The sequence below is a fragment of the Dermochelys coriacea genome, chromosome 9 (genome assembly GCF_009764565.3).
Source record: "Dermochelys coriacea isolate rDerCor1 chromosome 9, rDerCor1.pri.v4, whole genome shotgun sequence".
NCBI classification, from domain to species: Eukaryota; Metazoa; Chordata; order Testudines; family Dermochelyidae; genus Dermochelys; species Dermochelys coriacea.
In genome coordinates, this window is record NC_050076.1 from 27,722,369 (window position 1) to 27,750,235 (window position 27,867).

General features: G+C 39.1%; 2 protein-coding genes across 3 annotated transcripts in view; one reads left to right on the forward strand and one right to left on the reverse strand.

Annotated features, from left to right (window-relative positions):
- Window positions 1-27,867, reverse strand: part of MED12L (mediator complex subunit 12L) — a 335,742-nt gene that overhangs the window by 190,505 nt on the left and 117,370 nt on the right. The window lies entirely within an intron of this gene.
- P2RY14 (purinergic receptor P2Y14) lies at window positions 9,670-27,785 on the forward strand. The gene is made up of 3 exons (XM_043492369.1): window positions 9,670-10,907; window positions 21,919-22,025; window positions 24,728-27,785. The coding sequence occupies exon 3, from the start codon at window positions 24,752-24,754 to the stop codon at window positions 25,742-25,744; it is 993 nt and encodes a 330-aa protein (XP_043348304.1). The 5' UTR covers window positions 9,670-10,907; window positions 21,919-22,025; window positions 24,728-24,751; the 3' UTR covers window positions 25,745-27,785.

A 27,867-nucleotide genomic window follows, 5' to 3' on the forward strand; every position in this document is an offset into this window, starting at 1 on the left:
TACATGGACTGTATTTATTTCCATTGGCTTCATTCACAGGGATTGAGAACCGTGTGTATTTTATGCTGAGGTGGGTTCCCCCCCCCTTTCCATTTTGCAGACAGAAAACCTGAAGCAAACAGGTTAAGGGCCAAAGATATCAACAGTATCCTTGTACTGGCAGTATTAACCAGTATCAGAGCCAATATTAGCAATCAGCTCACTAGACTGACAACATCAAGAGTGTACAAAATCCAATTAAAATTAACAGGCTGTTGCACACTAGAATATGCTTATATAAAGTCCCTTTGATACATTCCATTGTTAACCTTTTGCCAGAATTACAACAGTGAAATGCACTGTTGGAGTTAACTAACAGTGGATATGGCTAGAGAAATTTTTATAGGCATCAGCTATGGCAACATGAATAGATTAAAATGAAAGTAAAATAGAGGAAAAACAGTATCACTGCTCATCAGCACATACCCACTGACACGCCTCTCGCTGTCCAGCACAGTCATAACACTGCTGGAAATAGAACTACCACTTAATGCCACAATGACAAGAGAGGTTCACGATTTCAAAAGTAAACGGACACGTTAGGGCTTTATTTACTTTTTTAAATTATTTTTAAGATTTACACCGCCCTATGTTATCATTACCACTTTACAATAGGAACATAGAATAATAATTTTTACAATATTAAATCACTCAATGTTAAAGGTGAAAGATTTACTTTTTGAATTTCACTCTGGATAATTAAAGGAAGTCAGTATCACTCACCATCTGATAATCATGCACTAGCACAACGGTGTAATGTCTGGGTTGCACACCACATCCTACTATACAACTTCCCATTCATTTTGTTTTTTGTACTGTGGGTTCAAGCAATACAGAAAACCTTTAATTTTCAAAATATTGTTTTCATCAGGAAAAAATAGTGAGAAAAATTCTACTGAACTTGGGTCTTTTGAAACTTTTTTAAAATAATATCTAAATGATCAGTTTAAGTCAATCTGAGAGTGTCCCTTTAAATAAAAAAAGAACTAAAATTTAAAATTCTGTCCAAAAGACATTACATTTCACAAGCTTTCTGTTGTCTCCAAATGAAATGTATTTCTGGAAATTCAGTTGCATTAAACAAAGTCAAAAACAAACCACGTTAAAGCAATTGTTGTCTAACAACAAACCTTCTAGGGAAAGTAGGATTCTATCAGAATCTATCACAATAACTGAAGACACTGCCAACCTGCTGACAGCCCATAAACCTATGCTTCCAAAAGTAGTAGTTTTCATCCTTCCTTGGAAGGGGTTACAAGAGACAAAAATACAGAGCTAAACAGGGTCATAAACCCATTAGGTTATCTTGGGGGACAAAAAGACATCTGCTAAGTTCCAGTAAGTGAGATTTCTTGCAGCATCAGGGCCTGGTCTCAGTTATGATGGAGTAAATATGGAGTAATTCCACTTTATTTGCAATTAGTCTGGATGTACATTGGCATAATTAAGAAGAGAAATTGTCCTACATTATTAAAACCTTTTGTTTATATTTTTTATTGTGAATGACACTGGGTCAAAATAAAATTGATTTATGCTAGAATACTTTTCAGTCACAAACATGATAACACACTGTTCTAATTTTCCTTTCGAGATTAATATAACAAATTATGTCAAAGTGTTATGACAGGTTTCCTTTAATCCTTTTCCAGCTGCTAAGTAATAACAAACACCATTCCCTTATGTACAACGCAGAAGGATAGCATTTAAAAGGGAAAACTACAACGGTTGAAAAATCTCAAAACGTGCCATTTTCTGTTTCAAAATATCCTCTGCTAAGAGAAAAAAATCCAACCCAGCACCTCTGAAAAATAACGGATACAACTACATCAAAATGTTAAAATACCAAGTCTAAATTTTCCAAGACTGACTAGTGATTTTGAGCACCCAACTTGAGACATTTGAAAAGGGCCTGGCTTTCAAAGGGCAGAAACCTAGCATTTTCTGAAAACCAATCCCCTTTCTGGTGTGTCAAGTTGGACACCCTAAATAAGTAGTCACTTTTGAAAATTTAGACCTATCTCCCAGACTCTGTGACCTTTTGCTTCTTCTGATACTATAGTGTGAATGGATCTCACTAGTGTCTCATAATACGGTGATGACTCCTCAGCACAGATAAAAGCATGAAGAGAAGCTACAGTCCATTCCAAGAGCTTATTTCCAAACATCTTCTAAAAACTTTATATTTTTTATTATCCTATTGACAGCTTCCCTCAGCAGTCAGGGCCTGACCATGCAAGATCATGCCCTCCTTATTGGGAGTTTTAGGAGCTCAGTGCCAGTGAAGTCAGGAGTTGAGGGCACTCAGCACTCCTCAGGAGGAGCTCAGCACCTTGCAAGATCAGGTCCTTAATTCAGACAGCCTTCAGATAACACCCTAACAGCAGCAGAGGTGCATTAGTCATACAAAGTGACCCACACTATCACACAGTTACTGAAGTCATTCAGTGCTGGGTCTCCTTCTGTTGAAACAGCAAAAGCATCATGGTCACGATTGTCTGAGAGGCATGTGCTTTTGGGAATAAACTGAGAACCCGGCCCCACAGGCATTTCACACTGACCAACAAAATAGATGACAATGATAGATGGCAATTTTCTGTAACCATTGACTGCACTGTGACTAACTCATGGTTTCAGTTCACGTGTGATTAAACAGTTCCCGTTCATAGAGTTTCAGTCTTTGAGCGTGGTTTTGATGTCACTGACACCTGTTTTACTCTGGCGTCACTCCAATGACTTCATTTATATGCATGAATGTATCAGTTTTAAAGTACTGAAAAAGTTATAGGCTCAAATTAATAGAGGTATTTAGGTGTTCTACCAATCAGCATTACCCCCATTCAGTGTTACAACCACCTAGCTGATTTTGGAGCCCAGATCTCATTTTGAAAAGGAATTTAGGAACCAAATTGCCATTGACCGTCAATGCACTGTTACTGTAACCACGTTGGTCTCAGGTTATTAGAGAGATAAGGTGGATGAGGTAATATCTTGTATTGGACCAACTTCTGTGGGTGAGAGAGAGAGAGAGAAGCTTTCAAGCTTATACAGAGCACTTCTTTTGGTCAGTCAATTGGATTTTGTCTCCTAAGTGCCTAAATTATTTTTGAAGATGATATTTAGGCTCCAAAATTACTTGGGTGTTGCAATGCTGCGCACCACAACACCTAAATATCATTAAAAAACTGGACCAAAGTCATTATACAGATTAAAATAGGTGAAAATGGGAAAATTTATCTGTGCCTTACCTGAAAGTTTCCTTTCTCTGAGAAACAAGGTCCATGTCACAGGTCTATGATATTGGGTCTCTGCTCTATGCAGCCACTAAGGCAGACCAGACCTGTTAATCAGTAGCAGGCGAGGTGTTGCTCCACCTCTGAGAAACCTGCCAGTTGAGACACTTCCATGGAGTAGGAAATCTCTAACCATTCTATACAAGTAAGGAAAATTAAACATTAAGACTAAACAGAATAATTGTCTGGCAGAGCAAGGAATTCAAATGAATAACTAACTTTGAGTGCTAATAAATAATCCCATATTTTCCCCAATTAACAGCCCATTCAGAGTGGGTTCATCTGTGGATCTTATTACTCCAAGAAAGGAAATTTTCAGGTAAGACATAGATACATTTTCCTGTTCTTATTTGTAGTGAGGTGAAATGGTGAGTAAGTAATTAGATACCTTCATGAGCGGTTCAGATAGATCAGGGGTGGCCAACCTGTGGCTCCGGAACCACATGCAGCTCTTCAGAAGTTAATATGCAGCTCCTTGTATAGGCACCGACTCCGGGGCTGGAGCTACAGGTGCCAACCTTCCAGTGTGCCAGGGGGTGCTCACTGCTCAATCCCTGGCTCTGCTACAGGCCCTGCCCCCAACTCCACCCCTTCCTGCCCCCCCCCCCGAGCCTGCAATACCTTTGCTTCTCCCCCGCAGAGCCTCCTGCACACCAGGAAACAGCTGATCAGGAGGTGCAGCGAGGGAGGGGGAGGCACTGAGAGCGGGGAGCTGATGGAGGACTGCTGACATATTACTGTGGCTCTTTGGCAATGTATATTGGTAAATTCTGGCTCATTCGCAGGCTCAAGTTGGCCACCCCTTAGATAGAGGGACTGATACAATGAGATGAGATCCCATGAAGAAACTCTACACTTCAGGAGGGTATTGAAGAAAGGTTGCTTTGAAAAACTGCTTGACATCTGGGTAAGATTAAATCCACCTCTTGCCTGCTGCACTAAAGATACCAGACAATGTAGCATCTTCACCTTTGGGTGCCGGAGCTGCCAAACCTAGTCTCAGTCCACCTTGAAGAAATCTGAGAATCTGTTGTACTGCTGCAGATGAAAGGATGAGACTCTTGTCCTGGCACAATGGGTAAACATCAACCAAGCCCCTGATATACTGAGTTAGTAGAGTTCTTTCTGGAAGCTAAACAAGTAGATATTACATCTTTTGAACCTCCTCTTTGACTTAATAGGTGCCATTCAAGTGCCAGGCACTAGGCTCAGACTGTATGGATTGTGATGCATGACTGGCCCTTATAGTAGAAGATCCCTTCTGGATGGAAAGCAGATGGGAGGTGTGTGTGTCATGTTGAGGAAATCAGAGAACCAAGGTTTCTTTGGCCAGAATAAGGCTACCAGAATCACCAGTGCTTCTTCTTGCCTAATCTTCTGTAGTGTTCTGGTAAGAAGATGAAAGGGAGGGAAGGCATGTCCCTTTGGCCACCTTTGCAACAGAACCCATTAAACTGGGATATGGAGAGAGGCACCTTTCAAATCTATTGATGCCATTAAGTCCCCCCTTATCGATGGTAGAACAAGATGGAGTAAAACCTGTGTTCCTGCTGTAGAGAAGTGACAGGCTCTATTGCTCCTATTCGTAGGAGATCTAGGATGGCTGCTTGTAGATCCCATCTTTTCTGAGGATCCTTTGACTCAGGAGATGGGATATACCTGAGTCCTGGGTATCTGAAAAGATCAAAGAGTAATCCCCTCTGCACTTCTGAAGAAGACCACCATCAGTTTCTGCTCCATCCTGGACTGAGCTGATGGCGGGTCTTGTGGATTGCTTTGAAGAGGCTAGGGTTTGAGTGGAAATTTCACCTCCGCTCTCTTGTAGTCCCCTGCATCTGTTCTATTTTTCTCCAATGCAGCTGAGTCATTTCCTGATAGGCTTTCTACACTGGCTACTATGAAAGGACCGCCCTGGTTTGGAGTAAAGTCCTTCATCTCCCCTGTACTGCTTGTTGGGGACTACAGCCTTTCTTGATCTTTTTCCAGTGAATCCACTATCAGTTTTTTCATGGGGTTACTGGATAGCTTGCCCCTTGAGAATCTTGTATGAGCTAAAAGCTGTTTAGCCTTTACTCTAACTTCCAGACCCAGTGCCTCCTGTGTCAGTATGCTACCACACTGTAGCCCATAGACCTAGCTGAGTGTTCAGGGAGGCATCAGATACAAATGCATCAACTAAGGACTGCTTTTTCAAGAGATGTGCCCAGATTAAAGGCTTTTTTATACTTTAGCAGTATTGCACCAGATTGTCATCCCAGGCCAGCATCGCTCTAACAAAACAAGCAGATGCAGCTAACGGCAGCTGATGCTGCTTTAAAACTTTTCCTTGTTGCCAATTCAATTCTCCTATTGGTGGAGTCCTTTGGCAATAAGTCTCCCTCTGTGGGAATGGTTGTCTCCTTGAATAGAGAACAGGCTGCATCAACCTTAGCCAGAGGGACCCAATCTGTTGTAGAAGGGAGGGCGGGGTTGGGCCCATCTTACTAGGCTCTCTACTCTGGATCTCTGTCAGTAGCACTCTGCCACTTGCAGCAGCCACAGCTGGGAAGGGCTGAGCAACTGCTTCTCAATACAAGCAGCTGGGGCTACGAATACAGGCTCCAGCAGCTGGGAGGGAAGTTTCCAGGGCCCTTTGACGTGCTTCACTCAAACTCCCAACAAAGAGAGAGGCAGAACCACTGCTTGTGGTGGGCTCAGAGGATTTTGCTCTGAGGAGCTATCACTGCTTCATTGGAGTTCTCATGCTTGGTGAGAAAGGCTGTAGGGAAACTTGCATAATGACAGGTTTCAGAGTAGCAGCCGTGTTAGTCTGTATTCGCAAAAAGAAAAGGAGTACTTGTGGCACCTTAGAGACTAACAAATTTATTAGAGCATAAGCTTTCGTGAGCTACAGCTCACTTCATCGGATGCATTTGGTGGAAAAAACAGAGGAGAGATTTATATACACACACAGAGAACATGAAACAATGGGTTTATCATACACACTGTAAGGAGAGTGATCACTTAAGTTAAGCCATCACCAGCAGCGGGGGGGGGGGGGGGGGAAGGAGGAAAACCTTTCATGGTGACAAGCAAGGTAGGCTAATTCCAGCAGTTAGGTCTGTGATCGAGTGACCAGAGAGATTGAAGTGTTCTCCAACTGGTTTTTGACATCTGATTGACGTCAAGAATTATAACATTCAAAAACCAGTTGGAGAACACTTCAATCTCTTTGGTCACTCGATCACAGACCTAAGAGTGGCTATCCTTCAACAAAAAAGCTTCAAAAACAGACTCCAACGAGAGACTGCTGAATTGGAATTAATTTGCAAACTGGATACAATTAACTTAGGCTTGAATAGAGACTGGGAATGGATGAGTAAAACTATTTCCCCATGGTATTTCTCCCCCCCACCCCACCCCCCACTGTTCTTCTGATATTCTTGTTAACTGCTGGAATTAGCCTACCTTGCTTGTCACCATGAAAGGTTTTCCTCCTTTCCCCCCCCTGCTGCTGGTGATGGCTTAACTTAAGTGATCACTCTCCTTACAGTGTGTATGATAAACCCATTGTTTCATGTTCTCTGTGTGTGTATATAAATCTCTCCTCTGCTTTTTCCACCAAATGCATCCGATGAAGTGAGCTGTAGCTCACGAAAGCTTATGCTCTAATAAATTTGTTAGTCTCTAAGGTGCCACAAGTACTCCTTTTGTTTCTGTAGGGAAACTTTATCCCCTGCCTGAGCACTTGAGAGGGGCCTGGGTCTCTGCAGAACAGGCACAAATCTCCATGCAGGCAGGCACTCAGTCAGTGGGGAGGTGCAGACAACAGTCTCTGACTTTCCCTCTCTAGCCTTCTCCACCTTGCTGCATTCTACATGGATGAGCAGAGAGGGTAGAGTGTCCCTGGTGACTATGGGAAGAGATGGGAATCCCCTCTGCCGATAAAGGTAGACCTTGAGAGCTTGGTGATTTTAAGCTAATTGACTTCTTTATTTACTCTGCAGAAGAGAAGAGCTGGTTGCCTGCCAGCACCTGTGAAGGTGGAAGAAAACTGGCAAGCTTCTTTGAGGTGGAGCCTCCCCTTCCCTGCCACAGACTGACAGCTCTGGTCTAGCTCCAAGGCTGCACAGAGCAGAGACCGAATGTCCTGGATCTGTGAACACCATTATGAATTAAGATAGATAGCTCGCACTGCTCCTAGCTCATGCACCGGTCCTCTCATGAAGTCTGGCATCTGACCAGAGACACTAACTACATTCCTCTCAAAAGCTACATTAGGTCTACAACCATCCAGAAATATCAAATGAGATCCATGAAATCATACAGTGTCTTCTGATTAAAATAAAATAAATATTTAAATTGAGAGGGAGAAAACAGGCTTCCCTGGAGAAGTGAAAGCCTTGGGTGCTCCAGTGACACTGGGAACGATGCTCACAGGACTTTTAACTCATGGTAGGGCTACCCAATCTGGACAGGTCAAAGGGCAGAAATAGATTAAATGCAGTTCATGCGTCTCCAGGCCAAAAGTCTATCCTAGTAAAAAAAAAAAAAAGTTAAGTTATAGAAGTACAACAATGTAATCATTCTGGCAAATGGCCGGCTAGACTGGGATGGTGGCCCTGTTTGTGCTCTGAGTGACATCTGATGGTGCAGGAAGGATTCAGAGTCAGAGAAAATAAAGTGAAGATGAGACTAAAAATACAACACAGAGTTTGGAGGGATACTGACAACAGAAAAAGGAATTCTTACCTAGACTGCCTAATATTTTCAATTTTAAGAGCTTGTTTTCAATTGCTTATAAAACTTTACTGATCTTCAATCATTCCCTTGCCAGATGTGACATTTTTGCACTGTTTCACCAAAAACAGTGTAGCTCCTTCTCAGAACAAGGTGAGGGGAAAACACACAGTTTTACAAGTTAAAAAACCTCTTACAACTGTTTCATTAAGACACCTTAGAGACACCATATTTTGGAGCTGTGGTAGGAGGGTTATGGTGACAGTCATGTGATGACAAATCTGGACAGATTTTCCCAGAGACAGTAAAAGGCCAAGTTATAAGCCTCTAAAATTACTCCTGCCAGCTGCTAGAGCTGTGCAGGTGCTAGGCACAGGAACAGAGAACAGGGAGATTGTCTTTCCTGTGCTCTCAATGCTGGCACCCAGGAGAAGGGAAGCAGCCTGACTGCAAATCAGAGGCATGTGGAGAAGGTAGAAGGCAGGAAGCAGAGACAGTTTGCAGAGGGCAACAAGGCAGTGGCCGGGAGTGGGGGAATGACAGAAATTTAGAGGGATAGAAACAGACAAGTTAAAAGGGAGAAAACGCAGAGACAGGATACAAGGGGGTACATGCTAGGAGCACAGGCAGAGGGGGCAGTTAGAGTGGAAAGGGAAAGAAGGGTCTGTGACCACTAGATCATACTCCCCCCTTCCAGAATTTGGAATAGTCAACATTAATCTGCTGTCTAGCAAATACCTGTGAAACCGACTGTCAAAGTTTTGCCTCAGCCTCCTCTAGTGCGGGTCCACACAGAGAACAACCACCTGCTACTGCTATCAGTTACTCCACAGGTCAAGCGGCAGAGATCTGTGCTGTGGATTTAAAGGCTTCAACCCTGCTGATGATCCATGTAAGGCTTGGTATGATTCCACATGACAGAATTACTATTTTTTTCAGTTTGTTTTTTTAAAAACCTAAGAAAATATACACAGAAACTATGTTAAAAGAATATTGAGGTTGCAAAGTACCAAAAAGTGAGGATATGTCAGAGTTAAGGTTACCTGTGCAACCTTAATTTGCACCCATGCTATTCCCTTGCACATATGCATTATGATAGTCTTCAATTAATGAGCACATACCATTTTTCCTTAAGGACCCTTACCTCTTTCAGTGCACAGAAAGGACGGTGCTCAGATAATCAGTCGGGGTGCATAGTGAAAGAAGCGGTTGTCCACAGGACCCTCCCTCACTGCAGAAGTTAGAAGGTGTAGAGTGAATGAGGCAAGAGGACTGCAGGAAAAGAGGATAGTCTCATGATTAAGGAAGTTGAATGCTGCCCTGGAGAACTGGATTCTGTCCCTGTCTCTGCCATAGAGTTTCTATGTGATACTGGTGAAGTCCCGTAAACCAAAATTTTTTAAGTGGCCACTAACTGAATGTTAATTTATTTTGTAAGTACCCAACTTGAGACGGGGGCTCAGATTTGCAAAAGCGCTGAATACTTACAACTGCAACCAAAATCTATGTGAGCTGTGCACTGAACATAAAATGCTATAGAAATGGTTGAGTAAAATCAGTCCCTAGGCATCTCAAGTTCAGCACCCAAAATTAGTAGTCACTTGACAATTTTGGCTTTAATCTCTGTTTCTCAGTTACTCATTGGTAAAACAGGGTAATATCACTTCCTATTTCATAGGTGTGTTGTGAAGATACCTTCATTAATGGTTGTGAAAAATTCTAATGTTACAGTAATGGACACTCATAGAAAAGCCCATGAGGAAATTAGTAATTCTGTACTCAGAGCAAGGTTTAGATGCTGTGTAATAAATAAGGCATAGGATCACACACTGAATGGCAAGTATAAATGCAACTAAACAGCTAACCATTCAATGAACGAACTATCCATCCTGTGCACTGAATTATGCAGAAGGCTTTGGGGGGAAAATGGTTATCATAATGTATATGCACCAGGGGACCAAACTAAGGTTGCACATTTGGCATTTCCTAATTTTTTGTTATTGCATGACTTTGCAAAAACAACATTGATTTTATTTTTTTAAAATGAATGTAATACATATTTAATGTGAACCTGGGAGAAAAAATACAAGAGTAAGTTTTGAGGACAAAGGGGAAAAAAAGAATGTTTTTTGAGCTTTCCAAGAAAATAACTAAAAAGTGAAAATCAAATGTAAGCAATGCATGCTTTTGTATCATCATTAATTTTACAGATTTTGTGGTTGATCTGGGAGCCTACCAGTAAAGCATGTGGAGAAGGAGGCAGGCAAGAAGATTAGAGTAATCATAAGATTTAAAAAAAACAAAAACAAAAAAAACTCCAAAGATGCATCGTGCTTTCCCCCAAAGTAAATATTTGTGATTTTCGCAACACACTCCAAGCAACTGCAATGCAACCCGTGATCTTCAGTTTAGAGCACTTCCACTAATAAATACAGAAGCTATTTAGTAACTTCTTAGAGAAGGTCACAGCTAGGCATGAGAACAATTTTAAAAAAAAAAAAAAAAAAAAAAAAACAACAACTCCGCTTCGTTTAGTGTTTTGCCAAACTTTGCAAATTTATAACTTCTGAATACAATTCAATGCTGATCCTCCTGGAAGTACATCTAAGTATAATAAAATAGTACTGGCCATCTGCAGTACTTGACATTTAAACCACATTTGGTTAAGCATTAAGACAGCGCGAACCAGCCTTTAAATACCTCAGTTTGGGAACTGAAGCAGCAGTTTCAAGCACTACCACTACTTAAGAAGATTATGCAAAAAACAGAGTGAAGTATATTTCAGTCAAGAACTGAGAATATATCTGATTGCTAAGGAACAACATTAAGGATACCACAGAGAAGGTTACACAATAATTGGTGAGTGAAAGAAAATGCTATAATTTAAAACTTTTTGCTCTAATATATTCCAAGACATTTGTATATGCTTTCTCCTGAAATATATTTGTTTAGCCTTAAATTAGCAACAAGAATCATATGTAAAATTTTATATTTAATTGCTTGTCCTATTAAAAGATCATTTTAATTTCACATCTTTTAAAAAATACATTTTACATTATAAAAAATATTTATAAATAGTTAGATGTGTTTAAGAAAATGCTTTAAAATGATAAAGTGTGAACAAAAAGAAAAGGAGGACTTGTGGCAACTCAGAGACTAAAATTTATTTGAGCGTAAGCTTTCATGAGCCACAGCTCACTTCATTGTATGCATTCAGTGGCATCCGATGAAGTGACCTGTAGCTCATAAAAGCTTATGCTCAAATAAATTTGTTAGACTCTTGTGCCACAAGTCCTCCTTTTCTTTTTGCAGATACAGACTAACACAGCTGCTACTTTGAAAATTGTGAACAGGAAACATTCACATAGTATGCAAACCACAAGCAAAGCTATTCTAATATCAATAGTCATAGGATTCCAACTATAGTACAAAAAGCCAACAAAAAAAAAACAGGCTATCATCTTCCCTTCTATTAACTATGGTACTCATAATGGCACTCTAGAATAGTATACATCTATTCAGGTAAGGACTCCTAGACCATTGTTTCAGAGTAGCAACTGTGTTAGTCTGTATCTGCAAAAAGAACAGTAGTACTTGTGGCACCTTTTCATTTTGTGGCACCTTGGAGACTAACAAATTTACTAGAGCATAAGCTTTCATGGGCTACAGCCCACTTCATCGGATGCATAGAATGGAACATATAGTAAGAAGAAATATATATGTACATACAGATAAGTTGGAAGTTGCCATACAAACTGGAAGAGGCTAATTAGTTAAGATGAGCTATTATCAGCAGGAGAAAAAACTTTTGCAGTGATAATCAAGATGACCCATTTAGACGGTTGACAAGAAGATGTGAGGATACTTAACTTAAGGAAATAGGTTCAATATGTGTAATGACCCTGCCACTCCCAGTCTCTATTCAAACCCAAGTTAATGGTATCTAGTTCGCAAATTAATTCAAGTTCAGCAGTTTCTCATTGGAGTCTGTTTTTGTGATCTAGCCTTACCTTCTACAGATATACAGGTAAGGACTTTTCTATCTTTTATGTAGTTTTAAGATTTATTTCCTAAAGCGTGGGTTTTTGTTTGTGGTGTTTTTTCCCTTTTCTTCTTTTAAGCAGTGCTTCCCACCACCCCTGCCCCAGATTTTTCATTTAGTTTTCTGTGATCAATAGAATATAAATATTAAAAAATTAAGGATGGTTTCCATTGTCTGATGCTTTTAATATTAAAAAGAAAAAGGAGTACTTGTGGCACCTTAGAGACTAAAATTTATTTGAGCGTAAGCTTTCGTGAGCTACAGCTCACTTCATCAGATGCAACCGATTATCACTACAAGTTTTTTCTCCTGCTGATAATAGTTCATCTTAACTAATTAGCCTCTTACAGTTTGTATGGCAACTTCCAACTTATCTGTATGTGTATATATACATTTATTTCTTCTTACTATATGTTCCATTCTATGCATCCAATGAAGTGAGCTGTAGCTCACGAAAGCTTATGCTCAGATAAATTTTTTAGTCTCTAAGGTGCCACAAGTACTCCTTTTCTTTCTGGCTGCTACTCTGAAACCTTTTAATATTAAGTCAAGGAGTTTTATGAAAATAGTTAGATGTATTATTCAACAGACACGAAATTATAAAAAGGAATATTTTTAATTCCTTCTCATCTGTAATTTTTTAAAAAATACCTCTTGCATCCTCAAATATTCGCTTTCAAGGACAATAAAAACGTTAATGCATACAAAAGTATTTTACATGGCTTAAAGGAACCAAATTCTGATATGGCTGATATTTCTAAAAGCCAAATATTATCTCTCTTTAATCTTCTGATGTTGAGGGTCAGGATCATCATGTATACACTACATGCCCATGTCAACTTTTCCCCTTACTCCTCCTACTTTCCAATTAATGAAATACCTTGTGGCTGACTGCATAAGGGAATTTTTTAAAGCTTAATTCATATATTGGAAACAAGTCCAATATTTAGGCTAGATGCTACAAAGAGCTCTACATGCAAACAAAGGGGACCCCCTGAAGTGCCACTGACTTCAGTGGGTCTCCCGGCAAGTACAGGAGTTTGCACTCATCCACAAATAAGCATTTATGATTAAAGGGCTAGATTTAATTACTTTAGAGCCTAATATAAAATTCAGAAACAAGAACAAAACTAACTCTCCAGAAAGAAAATTATAACCTCTAGCTATCAGTAAAATGAGACAATGTTACACTTTGAGGGGGAAAAGCAAGGATGGATACTGATTGGGAATCTTGGACAGTAAGAACAAATGAACTGGGTGCTGCAGTGAGCGAACAAAACTTTATCCTTTAGGTGTCCTCCATCCCCAACTACATGAGCTTTGTGCTAGGTTCCAGTGAATTTGGTATTTTACCTTTAAGGAGAAAATCAACTTTATCTACAGTTCAATTGATTTCTATACCCTCCTGCTTTTCCCTTCAGAGTATAAGAAGCCACTCATAAATGCCAATAAAGTGTCTGTTATAACCTAAATTAATGTAATAAGCGTGCTCTGTAAAGTCTCCATTATAAAAACCAACCATACTAAATATGCCTACTGTAAAAGGCATGCTTTCTATTGCCAAGTAAATTTCAAAGGGAGTCATCTTTGTAATTCTACGTATTACCCAGACAAACAATAAGACTTCAAGTTTTGTTTTTGTCACATCTATCTATTTTCCCTGGAGGGAGGGTCAAAGAGTGGGAGAGGGAGACATATGTACACACTGGGAATGTGGCTGTTTATACAAATGCTGATTACATGCATAATGGTGGGCCAAATTCCATGCTAATGTACACTGTTAAGCAGTCCCATCGATTTCAGCTAAGGTCCCTGATCTTAAATTAGTGCAGAATTTGACCTTATCTGACTGCAGCAAGCTCTGATCCATCTACAATGTAAAGTACTTTACAATGGTGCTGCATCCCATCAACTTCTACTTTACAGTAGTAGTCATAGGGAACAGAGTAAGGAAACATGTAGCAGTATCAATAAGGAAAACTAAGGAGATTGACTAGCTCAGTGTCTTATCCTTCTGTACCTCAAGTCCTCTTCCATCAGAAGGTATAATCTCCATTACCTATGATCAACACCTGCACATGCCAATGTATTAAAAAGAAAATATGGACACTTAACACAAAACTATTGTATTAACAATTTTACTTGATTACTTAAAGCCTGAAAGTGCTGAACACACAACTCCAGTTGAAATCCATGGAAGCTGCAGGTGTTCAACACCTCTGAAAATCATGCAAGCAATCTAATTAAATTTCCTGTATTCTTCCAAGCCATCATCAGTTGTTTGATCTAGCAGGACATAAAAATGACTATATACAGCATCACTAACTTGACTGAATAGCTAAGGTAGCAACATTGGAAGTAGGGGGAGGAAAACAGAACAAAACCTCAGTCCACATTTTGCCTAAGAATTGCACCAGAGTTAAAGTAGGCAAGGAGACATGCCCACACTAGCTTTAATCTAACTAGCATAGGTAACAATAGCAATGAAGTTGTTGCAGAATAGGCTAGCCACCTCAGTAGAAGGCCACTAGGGATTCTCGGTACATATTTAGGCTGCTGACCTATGCCAGGGTCCATGTCACCACATCTTCACTGCTAGAATTAAAGCTAGCGTGGGTAGGTGTATCCACACTGCAATTACACCTTAATTTGTGGTATAGACATATACTTGGACACACAGATATTTTAAACCTGTCTGGAAATTGACATTCATTTAAAATCCTGACAAAAGTGAATCCCAGGGCTATAGATATTTACTGTTGGGCATAGTGCCTACTTATGTGAGAGGTTAATGGGACTACTCAAAGGAGTAGTCCTTCCAAAACTGAGCTGTAAGATCTGGCCCGCACTGCCTCTAATTTATATTCGCAAATCACAAGCTGCAGGGAAGGGCACTATCCCTGGTGGTAAGCGTTTGCAGAAACCGTGACCAAGCTTGTAAATTCAGTACCTCACCCATACAAGGAATCAAAAACACAAACATTTTGATGGTGGTTTAGTGACACAGGCCAAGGATCAAATGAGTCATGGAGAATGAACTACCGTCTCACACTTAAGTGGTCCCTCCTGAAAACGGTATCCAGATAACAGAAAAATGAAGAATTAAAATCTTCGAATGGTATCTCCATGTTTGTCAATCAGCAGTATTTTTTTTAAAGTGATTTTGTGATGAACATGTTTGTGTACATGTGAACAAGTCTCTCAATAAAATTTTCTACCTCTTATGGAGAGAACTTATTTTGACTTTTCTGGCATCCTGTAATTTGATTGACTGATTATTCCCCATTTTCCCTTTTTATGGCCTTGAAATTTGTGACAGCCAAGTGGAATGACCAGCTAATACAAACACAGAATATTTTAAATGGTTGAAGTAATACATAGTATTATTTTATACATACTTTTACCCTCCTTGGTATTAAAATACAGATGTTGCCTGTGGCAAAAGTTATAATGAGATCAGAAAAAACAATATGAATTTTTTCTCTTAGCCAAGGAAATAGCAAAAATTATTGATCACTAAAACATATAGTACTTTTGACTTGTATGAAATATGAAAAAGCATGCCTGACAGAGGAAGCTGAGCAAGGTCTGATGATCTGAGGCCCACAATTTCAAACAAAATAATTATTTTCTATATTACAGTAGTACCTAATGGATCCCAATCAACAATTGGGTCTCTAGAATGCTGGGTATTGTAAAAACATGTACTAAGACATGGTCTATGCCCCACGGAGCTTACAATCTAAGTATAAGATGAGAGGCAACACGGGGATACAATGAAAGATGGAGGAAACACAAGGGCTTAATGAGACTATTAGGAAAAGTGTGATAAGCAGTGGTCACCAGCTGCCTAGCCATTTACAAATGCTTACAAATTGATAAGCAACCTGTTGCTGACACAGAAAATTTATACTAGCCTATTACATTAAAGAACAACATGACCAGGCTAATCTTTATTAACTGAAGGAAATTTTTTTTTTTTTTTTTTTTTTTTTTTTTACACTGCAAGGTTCACTTACCAGGTGTAAACCAGTTTTTTAAAATCACTGTCCATGGACAGCAGTCATCAGGATGCAAGGTGTTTTATATGTTTGATTATGAAAATAACAAACAAGTGTAAACACAAACTGAAAATGGTTATTCCATTATTGAATTCATCCTTAGGGAAGCAGGACCAAACTATGCACAGTTGAAGAATTTGGACAGATTTTTATGCTAAGTTACAGTAAATCTTCATTGATCATTATCAGGCCTAGCTAGTGTAACATAAAAATATGCACACTATGCACAGAGTACGTGTATATTGCACACCACTGGTGGCGGTGTGTAGGCTACGTGTAACCATATGCTGCAGGCTGCATTCACACTGCAGTGCAAGCTACACGACAGTGAAAGACTCTGGCAGTAGGGAAAGACTCCAGCGGTGGGGAGCCAGCAGGACACTTCACTCCTAGAAACAGCAATGTAGATGGGGGAGGACCTGCTTGGGCCCGTAGAGAGCTGTGTAGGGGACATACCCTAAGACTTCAAGCATGTCTTTACTCATCTAAGCAGAGCCTCACCATCTACACTGCTACTTATACCCATACTGGGGGAAGAGGGGTGTGCAGTGCATGTATTCTACATGCCAATATAAGGGAACATCTGCACTGCACACTCCTAAAGAGAAACATGGCTAAAAATGGTGTATCAGCATGCTGCTGAAATAACTGTACATCTATGAAACTGTAAAACTAATGAGATATGATGAAACCATAATGAAGTTTTGGTGGGATCTTAAATGTTTAGCATATCATGATAAGGAGTTAGAAAATTCAGAGAAGAGGAAAGAGAGGGGTTTACTTAATATAATGTTGTTGGAGATTGGGGTTTTAATGAGCCAAGGGGATATTGTAGACCTTCTGTACTTTAAAAAACCAACATATTACTGAATGTTTTTCATCAATAGGTCCTCTCTCATTCTTTACCCTCAAAGGCCATGTCCACACTAGGGGAAAAGGTGCAGTTCTAAGCATGATAACTAACATGTTAACACACATTAAAATCCTACTGTAGACAATGCAGTTGTACTTTTAACTCAAGTTAGTCAGTCAAGGTAAACCATGTTTTTTCTGTAACTATGTTGGATCTATTTTGTCTCATGTATTTTGTTCCTAAAATCTCATGCTTCAGCACTTCAGCTGGTTGCTTGTAGGGGTCAGGAAGGACTCTTCCACTGAAATGTATTCTTTGGGGGTGGGGGGAAGAAGAGAGCGTCTCCTTTGTCTGAAGCTTCGGAGATGGCCACAACTGGAGATGAGACACTGGTCAGGGTACGCCAGTGCTCTGAGGTGGTACAGAGAATTTTCTCTCACACAGGTACTTGACGGCCTGGTCTTTGTTCACATACTCAGGGTCTAACTGATAGCCATAGATCAGATTGACAGTGATATGGGTGGGGGAGGGTTCACCTTCCTCTACAGTGTGGGGCATGGGGTCACTTGCCAGAGAACATCTGGGTATAGTCCACTTCATCAATTCCCTACCATTCCAGGGGCTTCTGGCAATGGTGAACCTCAGTCCTTCCTATTTTCTGCCTGTGACACATAATAGTTTAATCTCCTATGGTCTGTAACACTTTGGTCTAATTTCACTTGCTGAGTTCAGTGTGCGGATGCAGGGTGCTGTTGGTGGCCTGTAATATATAGGAGGTCAGACCAAATGATCTGGTGGTCCCTTCTGGCCTTAAACTACATGATTTTCCTCAAGGAGTTAAACCATTTTCAATACCAAATGAGGCAGGCCAGGGAGAACACACTGCTAAATATCCAGAATAGTTCATTTTTCTCCTGTACGCAGATCCATAAAGAACTGGCTAGTGTGTATGCGTACCATGGCTCTCTGCTAAAGGGAATCAGAACCACTCAGCTGCTAAAGGCCTTAGACTGGCAAGCGACTAAAGGGTAGTCTCATTTAGCTGAAGTTGTCAGGGCCCGGGTTTTCAGAACAGGACGATCTGAGCTCTATACCCAGGCACTCAAGCACCCAAGGTTGGCTGAGGTCTGCACATACTCCAGGGCACCTCCTATGTTCCACACTATGATACAAAATGTATTTTAGAAATAGCTATACCTAACAATATGGATTCCAGCATAATTTCTAACTGCTGTATAATGTTTATGGCTTTTTAAAAAAAAAAAAAAAAAACCTCTACTTCCTTTGCATTTAAGTTCTCATGACACGAAAGCACTCAAATTTAACATTCGGCATGGTCTTGCCACCCTGGGTAGACACGTTTTCCCATTCAGAGAGGATTCCACCACCAATAACTATTGTCAACAATTCTTGCACCCATGAATTGTATAGCCTATTCACTGATCAAGCAGCTGCACTAGTTTCCAAAAATAGCCTACTAATGTCTTCTGTAGCTATAGAGCAGCCATTTGCAGCAGGATGAGAAAAGGAATGCTTAAAAATCAGGGAAGAGAGCAGAAAAAAAATTTAGTCTTTCATCTCACATATAGAAGTCAAAGGTTTTGTTACTTGCCTGACTGTGTGCGCAAATCTTGTTTGGTACTCAGTAAAAAGGAGGTTATGAACTTTATGTTTAGACTTCTGAATTTGACAGACAAGTTGTATGTGTCTCAAGGGTTTTGGAATCCATGTATGGTGGGGAGAGGCATTTAAATATAGAAGAAATACAAACATTTTAATCATGTAGCTGCATAAAACTTTCCTTTCACATTTTTGCAAGAATATAAAATGAACTGGCAGCCCAGAAAGAAGTGGATATTTATATGCTTGACCAAATCAAACTTTTGTGAACTCAGCTTATCAATTTTGCTTTCTTTGTACAACCAACTAATGTATGTGCATTATTCACAAACTACATCATGTTATGTGGAACATGCATTTAACACAATTATGCAAGCATGTAATCTTTACATGAGAAATTAGAACACACCATTTTAATATGTATATGAGCAAATTCCAGGACAGAAATTGCATGATAGCTGTAATATATGAAATATGGGGCTTATTAATAACAATAGCATAGATTCAGACAAAGGCCAGAATCTTGGCATATTTTAACCCTAAACGTTTAGGGCATGTCAGAGGCAGATGGAGTTTCTGTGTTTCACAGAGGTTGAGTATCTACAACAGCAAACCAGTCAGATAACCACAAACTCTTGCTAAGCTGTGAAGTAATTTCCTCTTTTACCATTTTGTTCCATTTTATACGCTTTCCACTTATGTGTAACAGAGAGAGTAGATCACGCTAGATTATGTCAAAGTATCAAGGTATAATCTTATTAGATAAATCTAAAAGGGTATTAATTAAGGTTTAAGAAATTATATCAGAAAATTAAACCCATCTAAAAGCATTCTCTTAATAGACGCTTTCAGTTTGAGGATGTCTCATTGCCTAGGCAACCTGACCACAAAGTATTATACAGTTCAGACTATGCTGTCTATTTTAAATAGAAAAAAATATTTATCATATTAATCTAACAGATGTATATCTAACAAAATGTTTGTTTTGTACTAAATAAACTGATACATTTAAATGATATGTTGAGAAGTCAATATGAAGTTAAATCTTTTAAAGCCTAAATGATCATAAGGCCTGATTATCTGTGTGACTGGCAGTTGCACAGAGTTTCACATATGAACTGATCCTATTTGGATCTATGTTTATAGATCCATAGTTCCATGCTGATACCAAAACCACCACCCAGACTAATGTAGAACAAGGATAAAAGTTTGTCTTTGTAACAAGACTGTAACGAGACCTTGAATTAATTAAACTCATTTATCTCTTGAAAATTGTAACATCCCAAGCTAAGCTCAATTTTCAGCATTGTGAATGCTATCATCTGATAATCTTTATTTTGCTTTTCATAATTTCTCATTTGCTTTCAAAGCCATTTTGCTTAATAAAATTCAAATTCATAATAGTTGTATAGTCTGTACTTTATGTAAGGAACACAAATCCAAAGAACCAAGAAAAAGCTAGTAGAGGTAACTGGTTAATTAAATTTGCTAACCAATGTGTGTATTATAATCTCTCTCACACAGCAAATTTACTAGCAAGGAAAGACACTATTTTCCTACCTTCAGTTCACTTTATATCACCCTCATCTCCAAGATAACTGACAAAGACAGATCCCTCAACCACACACTTAAAATCAAATGGCAGATAGTGGTTCATTGGGAAACTTACGCTACCATGGATAAAAAAAAAATAAAAAAAATACACATATAGGTGTCAATTCTAAGCTTAGTACAGGCTGTTTCTACCTAAATACAAGATAAAAATTAAAAACCCTATCAATACTGGAACTAAGATATTCCTGTTGCGGAGGTGTGAGGGACAGCTGTTGAACAAGTATGAAGGCATCCCCTGCACGTGGTGGGGCTGGGCTCTATGCCACCTTCACATGAGCCACCACAGAACAGCAGTGTATGCAACGGAAAGTGGGAGGACATGACCAATGGCTTTGTAATTCCAGAGGATCAGTTGCCACAAACTTCCCCATAGAGAGGAGGGGAGCAGCAGCAGCTGCACAGGGGCATATCTATTTTTTGTCAAAACATAGGAGAGTAGAAAATGATGAGTCACTTGAGAGAAAATGAGAAGTTATTTAGTGGAGCAGCTATGGTGCTGAGGCCATTACATTAGGACCTTTTACACTGTATCACTATACAAGATATTGCTTTTTAATTTTATTTTTGAAGAGTGGTGGTGGCATGCCTCAAGTCAGAGAAACTTGCTACGCATGTTAGCCAGCCTAAAAATGATATATTTGAAGCACCGCCCAGACAGCTGTGAATACAGATGCACATTTATAAACAATAACGATGTACAGTACAGAATTCTAGCATCATCTTCAGAGGATATCGAAACCAAATGTTCAATATATGACCACAGTGATTAGTGAAAAGCAAGATACAGCCTTGGCAACAAGAACTACACAGGCTGTTTTAAGAACTTCTGGTCAAGGACAACAGTTTCCAATACCACTGAGCAAAAAAGGATAAAGTCTGTTTAGGCATTATAGCTCTCACATGAGGATAGACATAGGGTACCAACTAAGTGGATTTTCTAATGCACTATTAAAAAACGATAATTAATATAGTAGTTTTAGTGTTAAGTGTTTTATATTTGTGATAGAGCTTTTAAAAACTGACATTAGCTGAAGACTTGTTTTTTTTTTTTTTGTTTTTTTTTGTTTTTTTTTTTTAAAGTAAGAGGGAGAGGGATGAGCTGCTAGTGCTATATGCTGGGGCCAGGAAACTTACAGGACTCCAGCCCAGCTTGTCCCTCCTCTCCCCCCCCCCCCCCGAAAATGTAGTGAGCTCTTACCTCATGTGGTGTCCACAGAGAAGGATATGGGACTCTGGGGCTACATACACACAACACCTCCTCACGACAGCTGCTCCAATAACTCCCTGGCTTTCCAATGTAGCATGGGCCTGGCTCTTAGAATGTTCATAGTTAGTTATTCTGAGGCACTACCAAAATTTTCCTGGGGAACATAAGCCAAAGCAGGGAAATGACTATGTTTATCATCTTATAATTCAGTTAAACCTGAATGGAATTTCACACGATGTGCAAAACAGAAGTCTCTAGCCCTGGGCCTTTGTCACTGCCAAATTTTAAAGGCCTGCTACAAACAATGGAAGTGTTAGAGATTCTCAATAAAAGGTCTTCACAATCTTTTATAATGTTAAATATTAGGCAAATTAAATACAGGGGTTACTGTCAGCTCCCCCTATAATACCCTTTATGAAGATATGTAACCATTCACACACAACTAAACTATATTTTTTTCATTTTATGTACAGATTACCCAAGAAAGGAAAAGTCCTGGTCCCTTGGGATGTAAAACTCCCTCAGAACACTGACACCTCGGTAAATAACCACTGCAACCTATCAAATCAGAAGAAGATAGGTAAGGATATGCCACTGGTTTCAGTTGACTTGCAGATTCTGTCCTGTGTGTGATTTCAATCAATCACTCACTAGATATAACCAGCTTGTATAGGCTAGATAATATATTTATGAACTATATAACTGTTAAAAGGAAACTGAACTAAGCACAAACTGAAAGCGTAATCTTCCTCTAAGGAATCCTCTGTCTTGGACTTAAGCTAGAGACAAAATACAAAGCTCTTCTATATCAACCTCTTTGTGCCAACACCATCGAGACAACCCTCCAGAGTGTGTGGCATCTGCACAAGGACCATCACCTGAACTTGCCCAAACTCTTTACTAGATACAGAACCACTAGCCATTAGCAAAATTCTTGCGCATATAGCTCATTTTCTATGTAGCACTCAAATATTTCCGAGGCATTTGACAAACATGACAGCTCCCTGCTTAGAAGAGCTTACAGTGTAAACAGAAAACATACAGTACAAACAAGGGTTTGGGGAAGAGGACAGTACCCAAGGACTACAGTTTTCAAACACAGATGCCTTAATACCTAAATAAAAGTGGTCTGATTTTCAGAGATATTGAGCATATGCAACTCCCATCAATTTAAAATGAGCCTACAAATAAGGCAATGTTTAGGTGCTTAAATAGGAATTTAGGTATCTAGCTTTAGCCATTTCAGTTGGGGAAATTGTAGCAAGTTTTTTTTAATCTTCCTACATTTGATAATTCCTTCCCAAGCTCTAGGTGAATTAACCTTATGACCCTTTAATGATCCTCCCCATCTATTAACATTGTGACATAGTCTAACAGCCCTACACCTCTCTCTCTCTCTCTCTCTCTCACACACACACACACCCCTCTTTTCCCACTAAAATTGACAGCTAGAGTTTAAAAGTTGTTGACATTTGGATGTGTGTCTACTAGGAAAAGATTTAACTGTGGGCCTCTGAACCTATCACTAGGAGAATTTGGGACCTGGGATACTATATGCCATCCTATTCCAAGTTAAAGGTGACTGACTTAAAACCTGACAATCTCTCTGTAAACAGGATGTTTCAAATACAGTCCGCAAAAAGTAACCCAACTGTGCAATCCTATTTCTAAGAGAATTTCCCATGTTGTGTATTTAAAAATGACCACGAGCTTGTGTCTGAGTTCCAGCCTCCCACGCACAGGAATCCCATGGATCTGCTATTCTTAACTTTTGGTTCACTTGTGACCATTGCAAAACAAACTTATGACAACAAGCTAAAGCTTTACTTTCAAAGGGACACCAGAGAGATTTGTTTTCTCAGTTGTTCTTAAAGTTTTAGTTTGCCAAATACAGCAGCAATATACAGTATTGGTTGCTCAGTTCCTAACAAGGACAATAGACCCACATAAACCTTCTGTCAAAGCAGAGCAGGCAGAAGATGTGATTTCCTGGAGCCCATGAAGAAATGATCTATGTTTTAATTTGGGGAGCCTTAGAAGAGACTTCTAGCTTATAATTATACTAGTGTACAAAATTTATCTTTATAATTGTGCCACTAACAACTAAGAGAGAGCAAGCTGTGCTAGTTGCACTTAAGGCTTTCTTTCAACAGAACGTAAGGAATGCTGGAACTATGCCTCTTATTTACAAGTGCAATACACAGAATATAAAATTTGCTGAAGCAACATTTCTCTCCCTCACACATTCTAACAACATACAGGATATCTATAGTATACCAGCCTTAGAGTTCAGAACTCCAGACCTTTGTAACTGCATATATCTGCACTCATTAAACCACATATACTATGCTCCAAATCCTGTTCCCAGTACCTAGCCCAAGGAACAGGAGTTGGTATCTCCATGGGGCTATGACAGGAAGAAAGCCTACTCCCCAAGTAATATAGTATCAACTGATTGACTGCCCAGCTGCTACTCCAGCCTCAGGACTGGAGCAGCCCCTACAGCCCTCATGAGCAATGGATCTGGGCAAGAATATATTCACCAATCTTGCCCCCACTAGCATCAATCTTGTCTCCATTACATAACAAAAAAACAGGGGACCTCCTCTAAGCACCTGAAATCATGCCTTACATATTACTCCTGCAGAACAGAACTTCATAGATTCTGCTGTGTCTGGAACCATCCATGCTCAGAAGGTGCAACTTTGTAGTACACTGAAGGGGAAAAAAGTGAAATATTTCAATGTTTTAAAAATAATAATTTTGTTAAAGTGAAAACGCAACATGCACTTGAGGTGCTGGGAAATCAGTGGTGCTGAAAATTTAAAAAAAAAAATTCTGTTCCACCTTTTCTTCTAACATAAGTAATGTTGTAGGTAGGCTTTTCTTCCAGTAGACACCCAAAATTTACAAAATTTAGATCACTAAGTGAATGATCACCCTGGTATTTTAACCAAACCATCCCACAATTTTCCCCACTTTTTTTTTTTTTTTTTTTTGCAATAAGCCTGTCTCACAGAAAGGCATTAAGGACTTAGAGAATTATTGTTTTCTTATTTAAAACAATACTATTCACTCAGAGCCAAAAGAATGAACCAACACCAGTGATAAGACATTTATACTAAGCACATTTATTGAAAATGATATTTACTTTGGTTCTTGAAAAGCATCCTGACGATATAGCAAAGGACATCAATGTTAACTTTATAATAATGGAAGTAACTTCAACATGAAAACATCCAATTTATCTTACTGGTAAAACTGTTTTCCCTCTGATTTTAGGAACACAGACTAATATATTCTAAGATGTCCAACTCAAGCGTAAACACATCAGGAAACAACTGCACTTACAACTCAATAGTAACTACTCATGTCATTCCACTGGCTTATGGATTCATTTTCATAGGAGGAATCCTGCTAAACGGTGTAGCAGCATGGATTTTCCTACATGTTCCTAGCAAGAAAAGCTTTGTCGTTTATCTCAAGAACATTGTTGCTGCCGACCTTCTTATGAGCCTGACTTTCCCCTTCAAAATTCTTAGTGATTCAGAAATTGGGCCTTGGCAGCTCAACATTATGGTCTGCCGATTTTCTGCTGTTATTTTTTACCTAAATATGTATGTTGGAATAACATTTTTTGGCCTCATAGGGTTTGACAGATACTACAAAATTGTAAAGCCTCTGCTTACCTCCTTTGTTCACACAGTTAATTACAGCAAGATTGTCTCTGTAGTCATATGGGCATTGCTCATGTTTTTATCACTGCCAAATATTATTTTAACTAACCAAAGTCCTACAGAGAAGAATTCCAAAAAGTGTGTAAATCTTAAAAGTGAGCTTGGACTACAGTGGCATAAGGCTTCAAGCTATATTTGCCTAGGAATTTTCTGGATTGTGTTTCTTCTGTTAATCATTTTTTACAGTGCAATATCAAAAAAAATATATAGTTCCTATAGAAAGTTCAGGAGAAATTCAACAGTAACTAGGGAAAAAATCAATCGCAATATATTCAGCATCATGTTTGTATTTGTCATTTGTTTTGTGCCATATCATGTTTGCAGACTTCCATACACATTAAGTCAAACTGGGTCTCAGTTCTCCTGTCAGTCAAGCAAAAATCTGTTCTATGCAAAAGAATTTACTCTTTTACTGTCTGCTGCAAATGTGTGCCTTGACCCCATTATTTATTTATTTCTCTGCAAGCCCTTTAGAGAAAAGTTATACCAAAAACTGCATCTCAAGTTGACAACTTTGGGTGAAATAGAAAACTCTAGATCCAGAAGGTCAAACACTACATGAAAGCGTAATTATTTCATAAATTCACATATCCCTTATAAAATACAGTATGGAAAATTATTCCAGATTGCAAAGCAGTTAAAGAAATTGGATAAACGAAGAGCATGTGCAACAATAAACATAAGATATAAATTTAAAAAGCATTTCAGCTGTTCGTTTTCCATATTTAAAAGCATTACCACACACTGTACTATGCACTACTTCCAGATTACTTCAAACTATAACTTCTTATAATGGAATATAATAGATGTCTGAGGCCTAGGACAGGCAGGAGAATGACTGGATTAGAAAGTTGGATATCCAGGCCAGGGTTCTATGTGAGGGGCAAGGATTAACCAGCAGAATTATGCAACAGCTGCAGCTCACTGGCCTCCATAAACCAACCTGGAGCACATAAGAAGTGCAAGCTAGCAACAAGGGCTTGGGAGTGATTGAATAGCAAAGCTGGGCAAAAAATTTTGGACAAATAGCTTATTCAACAAAAAAAATGCAGTTTCAGTTGCCTTCCCACTAGTTGTGAATTTGACATGAATAGTTTCAGGCATTCACAAAACTGCCAGAGGAAGAAGGAGAAGGAGAAAGAGAAAGATGAGGAGGTAGCAACGCTACTGCTGCTGGTGATGCTATCACCCACTCTTAACCTTTAGCCCCGTGGCTTGGGCACTCGTCTTGAATGTGGTAGACCCAGGTTCAAATTCTCACTATGGAACAGACTTTTTGATTCAAGAATTTCAACCCAAACTGATTTTTCCCCCATTTTTTGCAACTGACGTTGAATTTTAAAAAAATCAGTTATTTGCCCAGCTCAGGGATGGAGGAGATCTTCTACCACTTCTGACCTCAGCATCAGACTGTTTTGGAGTGGCTGATAGAGACCGAGTCAGAGTACTCAGCCCCTGAAGGGAAGAGAGAGAGCCCTATATTAATCTCTAGCAAAATGAAGAGCTGAGATGACCGATTCTGGAGACAGTTCACCCAGCCAACCATAGGACAGTTGAAGGACGATAAGAAAGAATAAAGGTGTAACATAGCTCAGATCCTCAAGGCTCTGTGTAGAGCTTGGGGAATCCTAGAATGATTTGGCAACAGGAGGTAATTTTATAGTTCATGAAAATCTATTTGAAACCTTTATGGAAAATTCCTATCTAATTTAAGAGCAACAAAACTATAGGAATCTGTAAGAGTGATTCTTACAACCTACGGACAGTAACAGAAAATTATATCCTGTCTGTTTTTAGAAACCATCCTACTGAATTCTACAGCACAGATATGATATATTATTTTAAGCAACAGAGGATGGTTCTACAAACCTGTAGAAATGTATTTTTCTACTAAATTCTACAGGACTTCATAATGAAGCAAGTATATTTTAATGGGCCTTTTTATAAGTTTCCCAGTCTACTGATTAACACACAAATCATTATTGAAATTCTGCTGAAACAGTTTAGCCCCATGTTTAATATGCTATTCTGCTTTGGAGTTAGATGTGAGGCCAATCTTCTTGCATTTTGGACCACTAAGTACTGGGAAAATTTGAGAGGTCCTAATCTTATCCCTGTTTCTACCGGCTGAAATAACGTCTTGTGTATCATTTGCATACTCTCCAATGACTAGTTTCAAACAGCTCTATTCTCTCTGAGCACAGTCCTTTTTGGTAACATGCCCATGCACATTATTATATACACTAGCTTGTCAAATCATTGGCTTACTCATACTATGCATAGCTGTAAATTTTACAAGACAAATGGAAATGCATGTTAGCATATCAGAGAGTGGATTAAGCCCTTAGAAGAGACTGTCAATTTGCTCTAATACCAGGTAGTGTATACACAGCAACTGCTACTTATGTACAGAAAGGCGGAAATGAAATTTAAGGGAAAATGGTGATCCACACAGATGATTTAGTAGATGAAAAACTAAACACCCATTCAGATCAGCAGAGATTGAGTCATTACTATATCTATGGGATGAACAAACCCCGTCTAGCATGCAGTTTAGTCTGCACCAAAAAACCCGCAAAGCAAAGAGGCTGTGACTTCACTAACAGTGAATTTTTAAAAAAAAAAAAAAAAAAAGAAAAGGAGTACAGCTGTAGCTCACGAAAGCTTATGCTCTAATAAATTTGT